General features: G+C 39.8%; 1 protein-coding gene across 2 annotated transcripts; it reads right to left on the bottom strand.

Annotated features, from left to right (window-relative positions):
- Positions 1 to 6269: 6269 nt before the first annotated feature.
- Positions 6270 to 12151, bottom strand: LOC4347936 (U-box domain-containing protein 33). Of its 2 annotated transcripts, XM_015759480.3 has the most exons (9): positions 11825 to 12151; positions 11547 to 11665; positions 11325 to 11434; positions 8838 to 9276; positions 8620 to 8742; positions 8147 to 8448; positions 7903 to 8074; positions 6853 to 7524; positions 6270 to 6739 (listed from the first exon to the last, which is right to left on the bottom strand). In XM_015759480.3, exons 1-9 carry the CDS (start codon positions 12093 to 12095, stop codon positions 6584 to 6586), a joined length of 2364 nt encoding a protein of 787 aa, XP_015614966.1. In that variant the 5' UTR covers positions 12096 to 12151; the 3' UTR covers positions 6270 to 6583. The 2 variants fall into 2 exon arrangements, with proteins under 2 accessions (XP_015614966.1, XP_015614965.1); XM_015759479.3 differs by having other exon boundaries at positions 7903 to 8448.
- Positions 12152 to 12846: the final 695 nt, after the last annotated feature.

Here is a 12846-nt window from a genome sequence, read left to right as displayed (position 1 = left end):
ATCGTTTGATGGGACTTCTAAAAACTATAAAAAATGAAACCCAATAAGACAATAAGCTCTAAAAACTACCAATTTTTAAGGTTCGTAACTTCTAAAAAGTAAAAAAAACAATGATAATCATGGTCGATTTTAAAATCTCAATGACAATAAAGAAGGGAGGCAGCGGACGAGCCATAGAGGAGTACAATAGCAAAGCCCCTGACGGTTTGGTAGGACTTCTAGAAAGTAAAAAAATGAACCCGAACGGTAATTATGTTCAATTTTTAAAATTCCAATGACATTAAAGAGAAAAGACAGTGGACGGGCCGTAGAAGAGCATAATGACAACGTTTGACGGGACTTCTAGAAATTATAAAAACGAAACTATAAGATCCAATTTTTAAAGGTTTCAAGGAGAATGAATAGAAATAGTGGTAGATCGAGCAAGCAAATAAAGAAGTATATGACAGAAGTAAGAGGTAGCAGCTGGTCTGACTTTTAAGAACTATATAGTTGGAAATACGGAGATGATAAGATTTGGTCTTTTAAAGTCTTATGATAACAAGATAGCTATTTAATAAATTTTAATATATAGTTGGAAATACGGAGATGATAAGATTTGGTCTTTTAAAGTCTTACGACAACAAGATAGCTATTTAATAAATTTTAAGCAAAATTATACCGAAAAATTTATAATTGTGTTTAGGTGCTAAGCGCGCAATTGCGTGGTCCACCCAGCTAGTTATAGAAATGCTATACTGTTTATCCCGCCCGACCACACGCCCACGGGTTGCCATTTTCATCAATGTGCCTCAAAGGTGATGGTTTTTAATGGGAACCAGCACCAATAATAAAAGTGCCGAATATTTTAACAAACCAACACCTGTGCATGAGATAAAAGTGTTGGTTTTATAAAAAACTGACACCTCATCGGAGCTGAGCCGAGCCGTGCTGAGCGCTTGGACCGCCAGGTTTTTTAAGTCCGGCACTCCCTTGTTTCCTTCACACTATCATTCTTCTCTCGTCTCTCTCCCGCCGGCATATCTAAGGCTGGCAGTGGTGCGGCTGCGGCGTGCCCGCCCCGTGGCCGCTATGCCCGCAACAAGTTAGTGGTGCCGAGCAGCCCACATGCAAGCCCGCAAACTTCTGGCGGCCTTGCCCACCTGTTCACTGGTTCTACTTTGTCCAGATTAAAAGAACATGCATGATCAGATAATCAGCTTACTATTTGTGTGCTAGTGTTTGTAAGTAGTAGTAAACCACAGTGGCATCAATTACAAGAAATGTTTGAGAAGAATTCAGACTAAGCACTCAATCCCAAACAACGATATTTCCTCCAAGATTTTGAAGATGGCAAATAGAATGACAGAAGTCACAGAACCGTTGCATTGCTCACTGAATTTACAATATTGATATGAGTGGAATAATAGGACATTATGAATATCCTAATGAAGATCAAACTAACGATTGTATCAATAACACAAGACTGTGCTCTACTTCAATGCCTGATGGTGTTGAAGCTTGCAAATCTTCAGATTCTGGATATTGACAAATCATGATTATATATGAGTTTTTCATCAGGAAGCACTACTTCGTGAATATTTGAAAGAACAAAGGATGCATGTTGCTTGCACTAGTTCAGTCGAAAATATGGCCAGCAAAAAAAACAAGATCCCAGGATATTAGCAAGCAACCTACTAACCATAAAGAATCAGAAGAATCTGCAGGCACCAAAGAGAGAAAACAACCTGCAATTTCTACATAATTGAGTTCTGCATAGGAAGTTTAGAATGGTATAATCAAAACTTGGTAAAAAAATGTGGGCAATTCATGGCAAAGAATATAATTTTCTTACGCTGGCAAAGAATATAAAATAAATCAACATTCAGACAATTTGGAGGCTGCATTCAGCACATAACCTCAATGTTCAGACTTTCTCCAGGAACTTCTCAGGAACCCCTGCATATACTGACAGAATTGCATAACATCGAATTCCATGAAAATATAATCCACTTAACGCAAAGAAAGAAATACACCACCATCTGTCTGTCAGTAAAGGTGTGAATACATCACCATCTGTCTGTCAGTAAAGGTGTGCTCCCGTCTAAGCAAAATGTAAGCACACAGTCATATGCACATCTCCAAACTGTCTTCTGTCATAAAAAGGAATTTGACAGCCAAGCGACTGCATTATATAATTGACATAGCTTAAAATCTAGGGGGCTCTAAAACTCATGAACAAAACAGATAATTATTTTAGTGCTGAAACTTAGTTATCCAAGGCTAATCTTGTGTGTTCAAAGTGAGCGCCGAAAGTAGTTACACAGTCAAAAAAAAAAAGAAGAAGCAGTTACATGTAAATTATTTTTTTAACTTGTTTTCATGTGTGAAAAAAAAGCAGTGTGTAAGTAACGAGTTTATACATAATAATGCTGAACAGGAATCGAACAGCAAATAGAACAGTCTATTCATATAACTCAAAACAAAGTCAGAAAGATATAAGATTAATGTACAAGATTCAATGATGTTTCTCAAACAGGCATATCACATATTTACATCCCAGGTGACCATCAAGCATGTTATGTAAAGGCAAGCCATCAAAACTGCACATTGTTATGCACGAAAGCAACTAATCACAAACAAGCAGGAGCTAAATAATCTTCTTTTTTTAGTGAAGTGATGCGTACATCCTTACAAAATTAAATATGGTTTGAATCTGAAAATTACATCCTTGCTTTCTGGATTCATCCTACTCAGATTCACTGCATCTGCATCTCCCTTTCACTGCATCCACATCAGGGAAAAAAAATTCAAGAACTCACATGCATAGAGGTCGACAGGATTGAAGCAGAAGCTGGTCTAGCACCACCCACAGAAATTGACAAAACAGGTGGAGTGGGTGCGATGAGCTACGATGAGTGCGCCGCCATGAGCCCATGACCGGCGATGACCACGAAGGTCCCTTGGAGGACGCATTGGAAGCGGCGGTGCTGGAGGAAGTCTGCAAGATCACTAGGAATGGCGGCGGAGGTGGAGATGGCAGCAAAGGCGGCGGAGGAGGAGGCGGTGGAGGCGTCATCAAATCCATGGCGGCAGCGGCTAGGGTTCAAGCCGCAACAGCGACGAACTTGTTCGTTCCCCTCCTCTTTCTGATGCTCCCTCGATGTGGGTTGTGGTGGCGCCGCCGGACGTGGTGGGCTTGCCGCATCAGCCCACTTACTCCTAAGTGGTTAGGCCTAAGTGGGTAAGTGGTGCGGGCCTGCCCAGCAGCTGCATCAGCCCACGCACGCCACTGCCAGCCTTAGGCATATCTCCCCAGCGCAGCAGCGGGTCAGCAGCTCCTCGAGACCTTGACATGGCGGCGGCGGCCAACGGCACAGCGGGGCCGTGTCTCACCGGCGCAGCAGCGGTCACTGGCACGATGGGGGACTGGGGGCTGTGCCTCCCCAGCGTGACGGCGGAGACGGCCGTGTCTTCCTCCTCCGTCCTACTCGCCCCTCCCTCTCCTCTCATGTCCTATGAAAATGCGTGGAATTCATATTTTTTTTAAAAAAAAGTTATATCCCAATAGGTCCTACCAATATCATACTATTTATAGGATTTTTTATTATTTATCTATTGAAATTTAAATTAGGATGAAACTTATCGAATTTCTAGACAGCAACAACATTTGAGCAACGTCCGAACATTGGTTTTTTTTTTTTTGGAATCTAACCGTATTTCATGAACCCTAGTCCTGTCCCGTGAGGCGGACAAGAAGGCGTGGGGGCCTGATCTGGCCCCTGAGCTTGGGACCTCCATAGCGGCGAGGAGGAGGTCTGGTGAGGAGTAGCGGCGGCCTCCTGCTCGCCCCTCCCTCTCCTCTTAAATTAGAGAAAAATCTTAAAAATTTCGGGAAAAAAATTCCTACCATTGGTTTTGACTTAAATTGGACACGTTATTTTCAATCTATTTTTTCTTAAAAAGAACACCCAAGTCCTCCTTCCCTCCCTCCTTCTCCTCCCCTTTGTGGTATATGATGCATCTGACACATTATTTTAGGTCGTTAGATTAGTTATTTAGAAAAAAAACATCCCAAACCTCCCTCCCTCCCTGCCCCGTGTGCAACGTGTGTCATTCTTTTCTCTCTATGTTTTATCTCCTTGATAATTAAAATTAAAATTATCTATATGGGAAAATAACAGAAACATACCTCCATCTATTACTTATATCACATTAGGCATTTAACGACTTTCTACCAACCTAATTAATTTCTCTTAACATGCATATTGGCGCTATGTACCTATACAAATTGTTCTTGATACTTTTAAAATGATCTTTTTAGGAGATAAATAAATGTTCTTGAGAAAGATGATCATAGCATCCAAATTACACATATGATCCATGAAGTCACTAATAAATTAGAGAAAAAATGTAAGTGATATATCATTTTCTTAATAATAACATGTACTCATGTAGCATTATAGACAACATATTGAAAATAAAGGTGTGGTCTGTTAAACATCATACCGATAAGCATATGGGTTGCACCTAGAAATCTTAACAATGAAACAACCTTAGTAATATATCAAGTCGATTCCATATAGGAATTAAAGACCATATCCTTTCTTTTTAAAACTTGCTAACGTACATTGTAAATTCTTTGATGTGGAACAATCTAGAAATGTATATTTGTTATAAGACAATCCAGTTTAGTGATAATTAGCTAAAAACACAATGACCATTACTTCAATATTTCATGAGAGAAAAGTTAGAACGTATTGCAAATATCAAAGCATTTCATGGATGATTCATAGAATAGAAATCTTCAAAAAGAATTAAAAAATGGACTTGAAATAAATTGAAAATTGAACAAATGTTGATGTATTTAAAACCCATTCAAAATAGAAAAAATCAAACAATTTACAAGGACTTTTAGAATGAATATATATATATATATATATATATATATATATAAATAATAGAATAGAATAAAATTTTAATATTATTGGATTTGTTTTGGGGTTGTAAAATATCCTTATGGGGAGTCAAAATACTCTAAATTTTTTCAGAGGAATTTCATTTCGATACAATATTTTGTTTTAGAATTTATATATTGCAAAGGTAATTATCAGAAAATAAACTAGCTTTCAAAGGACACAAAATAAGTTTAATTTTAGTTTAGAATATAGTAAAAAAATATTTTAATGAAAATTCACCTGTACATAAATATTTATAATAAAAATTCACACACATTATATAAGGTGTGCATATTATCTTTGTGCTTTATACATCGGCTCTGGCTTACAACATTGATGGAGTCTTTGTGCTTTATACATCGGCTCTGTCTTACAACATTGGTGGATCACTTGTTTTGAATTGGCACTGTGGCCGAGATCAAGAACTTATCTTGCCTTAAGAGCAGTACAATAGCAGACTATAAGACAGCTATAAACATATTTCGAGAATATAAAACAGGAGAGAGAAGAGTAGCGGGCTACAAATTTATAGCCAGCTGCGGCACAGACTTCAAGATGCAAATGTAAATGACAGGTGGGACCAACTATGACTTGTGTAGTATATATTTATAGGTAACTATTATATAAATCAGCATTAAATTGACTATAGATAATTTGGAGCCCGTAATTGGCTATACTATTAAACTTGCTCTAACCCTCCACCAGTTCACTGATCCCTTGGAAAGTCACTGAACGTCGTACCTTCTTTCATCTTCTCAAGAAGACACAAGGTAATGATCAATGACGTTTTTAGTGACGTAGTGTGCACAAAGGTCAATGAGATGAGACCACAAAGAAATTATCAACCAGTGCATAAGAGCAGTTAAAGATTTTCAAGACGTACTCAGTCCACATCTCCATGTTGACCGTGGAAGATTATCAGAAAAGCTCTCATGCGAGCACACATTTCCTTTTCGTTTAACCCGGACATCATCTTAGGAAAATACAATTTAATTTATCTGCGACGTTTTAGGCAATGGCCAGTCTAGACAAAAACGAACATTGCCATAATAAAACTCATAATTAAAGTACTCTTAGGATCCTACCAGACCAGACCTCAGGTATGATCTCCAAATATGACTTTCATTATGTTGGGCGTGGTTTCTATTGTTTTTCTTTTCATATATCCCTGATTTGGGAAAGATTGTTGTGCATGCACTTGTCAGATATGTTTTCATTCAGTAACATACAGTAATCAACATTTATAGAAAAAATTAGTATCATCTACAACACCAAAATGTCTTGTTAATCTAACATTGAATATATTTGTTTTGTGTTAAAAATGTAACTATGTTTTCTATAAATTTGATTGAACTTTAACTGATAAAAAAATCAAAGCATCTTACATAAGTAAAGAAACGGAGGGGGTAGTTTGTCAACCCCATGACAACTGCTACTTAGACCAAACGGGCAACTAGCAAGATACTCCGACTGCCCTGAACATAGCTCCTAACTCACTCTATATGTACAGTGACATTTGCTCGATACATGAAACTTGAAATATTTACTCTATTATTATTTCGTTACATCATGCATGTGCTACTAACAAACAGACTGACTATGAAATAAACAATGTGTACATACAAAATCCAGATCCTTGGGGAAAATCAGAAAGGAGTTGATCTCTGAGAGAGCCAGTCATGGATGGCAAAACGAAGGGCGTGGTTGGGGGTGATTGGAGGGCCATTGTCCATCAACTCGGAAATGGCGCGCCCTTCGTACGTCAACCCGTCCGCCCCCACCTGGGGATCATGCATCACTTCCTGCACAAATTAGAATGAAAAAAAAAACACATTACTACCGCATTATTATTAGTAGATATTTTGGGTTACTTATGGGCTTCTGCCCTATCGATGTTCTTAGGTTTCGTTCTTGCCTTGAGGATCGGGCACAGGAAGAAGGAGGGCACTTGTCTATTATCCCTCATCAGGTGGAGCTGTTCCAGATCTCGCACAGTTTCTGGAGTCAGCAGCTCTGGACTTGCTGCCTCACTGCACTTGAGCCCCAACTCTGCTAACCTTCGAGCCACCTCCAGAGGCCACTCTCCAGCTGTTGGATCTAACAATGACCATAGCTTTCCACTGGACATTGCACGCCTTACTTCGCTGGGAAGGCCTGCAGCCTGCTTCCCAGTTAGTAACTGGAGTATCACAATCCCAAAGGAGTATATGTCAGATTTGGGTGTCAATGGTTTGCTTCTCCGGTATTCCGGGTCTGCGTCCTTGGCATCTTCCATGAATAATTGAGAAATACCACAATCAGCTATCTTGCAGTGCAGGTTGGCATCTAAAAGGATGTTTTCAAGCTTCAAGTCACCGTGGACAATCATCTGAGGTTTACAGGAATGCAAGAAGAATAGAGCACTTGAGATTTCAGCAACAATACGTGCACGGATTTTCCATGGCAACTGAGGAATGCCGCACTTGCTCCAAAGGCGGTCGTGAAGGCTCCCGTTTGGCACGTATTCATAGACAAGACACAATGCATCCGGGCATGCCCCAATCAAAGTCACCAGGTGAGGGTGCCTCACCTTGCTAATGAGGTGGACCTGCCAAAAACAATGTGAAATAACTACCTTCTGCTAAATAACTGCTATTGCTATATGCTCCTAGGTTTTTATAAACACTTAGCACGATAAGTTATGTGATAAACAAGACAAGCAAGCATATACTTGGAATGATTGGCCCACATCATCTCCTGCTTGGTCATAGTGCAAAGAGATAATTTTTGGTTTTTATTATGACAAATGACACAACAAGTAATCTATCTAGATAAATAGAAGAAAAAAAACAAATCCTACATAATTCAACAAGCCCCATAGAGTTTCAAGTGATATGTGGAGCTGCAAAATAACTTTTAGCAGTTTCATTGAGCTATGTATCACTAATATATCAACCAGCATGATAAACAGGGTAACAGAGAGTACCTCTTGCTGGAACTGCATCGAACTCTGAATGATACACGAGTGCAACTTATAAATCATTACACTTCTGTTCATAATCTCTCCTTTATAAACACATCCAAGACCTCGTGGCAGTACTTTTAAGCTGTCTGAGAACTTGCATGTTGCAGCTTTAATATCTGACAAAGTCAATTCTCTAAAGTTGTACAAGTCATCAGCACAAACAGTTGAACTGCAATTTGGTAACATAATGTGGTTATATGCACACCTTTCAACCTGGTCAGTATGTACAAGTTCTAGCTTCTCTCTTTTGGGAATTTCCTGATTGAGTGTTCCTATGGAAGATTGAATCAATTTCAGCTCTGCCACAGCTTCATTCATCCGAAAAGCTATGCTTTTAGCACGTGCATCTAGGATGGCTAGTTTTCTCATCGAAGAGTCCAACCCTTCTGTAGCCTTTTCTTTATTTTCTGCAAGATCTTCATGCTGCTTTTTTGTGGCTGTCAACAAAGCTTCAAGTTCCTCCCGCATTTTCATTTCTTGTTTTTGAGCGAACTCAGAAGCTTTTGCCTGCTCAAGAAGCACAAGCCAGATCAACAAAGGAATGCATATGTAATTTTCACCACATTATTCAAAATCAATGTTAAAGAATCTAAAACTTCCGTTTGGTTTCCCAATAATGTTATACTGCAGAGGAACCGTGCAGTTTAAAATACAAGATAGGATAAGTGGTTTGCATACCCTGGCAATAACACCGGCTACTCTTGACTCTGTATCTTTGCGCTTGAGAAGCTCAACAAAAGCATCCTTCCTTGATCTCTCTGCTTCTAGAATGACCTGCTTGAAATTTTTATCCAAGATTTCCTGACAGATAATACCATCAGTATTTAAATTGAAAAAAAGGATCATCCTTTAATTACAAAATTATCAATGAACATGTCAATGTAGCAGGAGAGCACCTGAGGATATAACACTAATGATTCCATGTCTACAGAAGAACCAGGCTGGAATGTTGAGTTAAATGCAGACTGTGCATTTTGCAAATTTGGTACAATAATATTGCAGAAATGGTTGGCATCAACAAGAGATTCATAATCATTCGGTTGACCATTATCTGAAATGGTGATTTCATAACGATCAGCAGGTGTTTGTGCCTCGTATGAAATGTATCCTTCATCAAGTATGGATTCAGCATTGTTACTAGTAGAGCTGAACCTGATTCTTTTCCTGATCATAACATCATCTTCATTGTAAACTGAGATATTGTTGCCAATGGCTGCAGCTGCTTCTCTGGTCCAAATGTGTCTTCCTCTCCAAACAAACCAGATTTCACAAAATGATGGGGCATTCCTTGCCATAAAAGATGCTTTGCCATAGCTCGCTTTCAACTTGAAGCAACTGCATTACAGGTAGAGAGAGTTCAAATTTTCAGGGACACCCACCCCGAAATAAAACAAAAGAAAGGGAATATAGTGGTCACTATGGGATGTCAATATCCTAGTACATATCATAGGATCCCACAAACACTACGGAACCATCTGCATACATATCATTACAGTTAGATGATCTATTTCTTGGGATCATTATAACCATACATTCCGAACAAAATTGTAAGATTACGTTAGATGATACTCATATCAACAAGTTGATGTGACATGTAATTGACAATGGGTTTAATTGTATTCAAGTTTGCTCACTTTTTACTGAAATTATGTGGATTCATGAGGCATGGTTAAACAAATAATGATGGATCTAGGTGAGTGAGCACGGGAATACTTGACATAAGGTGGTTGAGGACAGGGTTTTCAATTTTGATTTCATCCGAAATTTCGCTCATTTTGGTTCTACCGAAATTCCTGAAAATCAGGATTTTTGGCACTTTTTGGACCGATTTTTTTTTAAATTTTAGCATAATTTAACTGAATTTGATTAAATTTTGACCAAATTCACAGAAATTTGAGAAAAACAAAAAAAAAACGGCCGATATAATCACTTGCCGCGTGGGGGGGGGTCCGGAATTACCAAAATTTCGATCCGAAATTGCAATCCTAGGTGAGGAGCATGTGGTGCATTGTCCAGTTGATGTTGGTTGCAAGATTTTGGTGCTACATCAAGTTGGGGCAGACAATGTTAACATCAAGTTGGGAGATCAAAGTTTCAAAACCATCGAGGTGCTGTTGGAAGATGCCAGTGCTGGAAATTGTTACTAAGAATGGTTACGAGCAATGAAGGGTGTAGAATACACACAAAAAATATCTAGTCTATCGAGCACCTGAGATCAAGTTTTTTTGTTTCTTGTTTTCCTTCATGCTCCATAAGTTGATAAAGAGAGTATTAGATTAATTTGAGTTATTAGTATTATTTCCAATTTCTGTTATGTTCTTGGGCTGAACTTTTCTAGCTTGAAGTAGATACTTGGGGACTAGACTACCTAGTTTTCCAATACTGATAGCTGCTTTGTTCAGTATTGAAATTTTGATGAAGAATACACATGACAACCACAAGAACAGCAAGTTAGAACGGGTATTAGTAACAACGTAATTGGACCCAGAGGCGGATTCACCTCCCGGGCAGCAGGGGCGGATGCCCAGGCTTCACAGCGATGAACCCATATTATCTAGCGCTAATCCTTGGCTGAAACAGATTAATTCCTGGGAAAGATTTGCATGTTATTAATTAAATACGGCAAGCCATGCTGCAGGAGGCGATTGGGCCTTGGGCCTCAGCTGCCTATGGCCTGCCTGCCCCCACAAGTACTAGACTCACTGTCGTTATCAAATCACACGGACATTTACTTGTATTGAACATGTCCATGTAGACACAATATAGGTGTATTAGTGGGTACGTTTCTCTGAATATGAATAGTATTTGTTATTTTCTTCCATGTTCCATTGATATTGATAAAAGCTTTTACCTAGTAAATTTATATTTCAGCGTATTAGTGAATCATCGAATTAAGCTTGGACGTTCTCGTCGTAGTATCCTTTCATCCATAAACATATTTACAAGTATTTTGGGTCACATTTCTATAAAAAAAAATGGTAGAAAATTTTAATGGTGATATATGGAAAATGAACATGTTTTGAGTGTAATAGTTTCAGTTAGACCCGCCTTGGCTTCACAAAACTCTTGGCGCCGCCACTGATTGGACCATCAGCTAGGGGCCAAAGATGAAACTTCAAATCATGGTAGTAGGACCTGCTGTTAGCCATATGCCCGTGACCATTAATAAAGAATGCATAACATGACAGCATGTGGGGACTGAAAACGGCTGGTTTGAAGCAGGTTTGTAAGAACAGGATACACGAATTTTAGCAGCGATATATTTGAACTAACAGTAGAATTCCTTGTGTAGAACAGAGAGTTTGAATTGTTTTATAGAGATGGCACTATCAAGAAGGGTGTTTTGTTAGCACGCAATTGATGAAAATTGAAGTAGTACATACGTATCAGGTGTAGAACCCATGACAAGCTTTGTAATCCCATGATCTTTGACCAAAGTGATAATACCATCATGGATTTGTTCATTCTCCGTGACAAGAAGACTTGCCTGAACCTGTGGCAGAGCAAAAGCCCGATTAATTAGCGTCGCACACCCATAAAAATTGAATCTGTGATGTTTCTCCTAGATAAAAAAAAGGTTGGAGAAGAAGGTGAGTAGCACTTACCTGTGCCCTGTGACAGAAAGTGAGGTAGGTGAGGAGGATCTTGTTCATTTCGTCCTTCTCGGATTTGCGATGCGACAGCACGAGCTCTTCGGTGGCTTGAGCGGCAGGAATCTTGCCTACTGAAGAAGAAGAAGAAGAAGAAGAAGAAGAAGAAGAAGAAGATGTGATGGGTGAGCCGTGAGCGGCGGAGAAGGAAGAATCGAGAAATTAACTCATAAATAAATAAATACTCCAAGAAAGAAAGAAAGAAAGAAGGAATTGAAACACTAGAATCGTACAGAGGGTAGGGATGAGCGGAGAAGGTTGGTGGACGTGCACGAGGACGACTTGGGCGCAGGCGAAGCGGCGGAAGGCCCATCGCAGCAGGCCCAACGTCTTCTCCGGCGACCTCCCGACGGCGACATGGACCCGCGCGTCGACGTTGTCGCGGCGGGGGAAATGCCAGCCGGCACCTCTGTGGATGAAGGAATCCATGGCGGAGCCGGAGGCGGAGGCGGAGGCGGAGGCGGGGCCGGGGCTGGGCGGCGGCGACGGGCTAAGTATCTCCATGGATGGATGGATCGATTGGCTGGGCAATTTGGGTCAATTTTCTCGGTGGGGATTGCAATTGCTAATGGGAGCTTTCCTCCTCAATTAATTGCAGCATGTCAAAGACTTGCGCGCCGGCAAGGCACGCAAATGGCATAAACACATGGATATTCCACAGCATCCACAGTGCTTGCCGTTGACTAGTTCATGGTCAACTCCTGCTCTTTCCTCTCCACTCTGACACGACTCTCAGATTCAGATGAGTCATTTCTTCCTCTATTTTCCCTTTTTAATCCCGATCGATCTTTTTTTTCTTTATGCGACGCTATGCAAAGTTGCAAACCCAACCCCAACCCAACCAATCTACTGGTGGAGTAAAGTTCTCCCTAAATTTAACATCTACACACGAAATAGAAAACTATGATCGATTTTAAAAAAGATCTGAATTGCCAACACGAGACCGATCTGACCGTCGCCATAGGGCTGGTCTAATCAGCAGCATGTGGCTGGTCAAACCGACTGACTCCAACTCTAAATCTAATTTTAACCAGTCTCAGGTTTTCTTATTTGGGTTAAGTTTTTCGAATTCTAATTGATTTCTATCCGAGTAATCCATGAAAGGGTTTTATAGAAGACAAGATCAACCTCTTTATAAGATTCATGACTGGTTCAATTGAGGCAACAATAGACTTCAACACAATTAACCAATTGAATCGCTCTTTTGATTTCGCATCTACTTTTTGTCTAGTTTTTAGCTAGTTTGTTCATCTTC

Source organism: Oryza sativa, chromosome 10, assembly GCF_034140825.1.
Source record: "Oryza sativa Japonica Group chromosome 10, ASM3414082v1".
NCBI classification, from domain to species: Eukaryota; Viridiplantae; Streptophyta; class Magnoliopsida; order Poales; family Poaceae; genus Oryza; species Oryza sativa.
The sequence above is the reverse complement of the archived record's forward strand: the minus strand, read 5'-3'. Positions and strand labels throughout refer to the sequence as shown.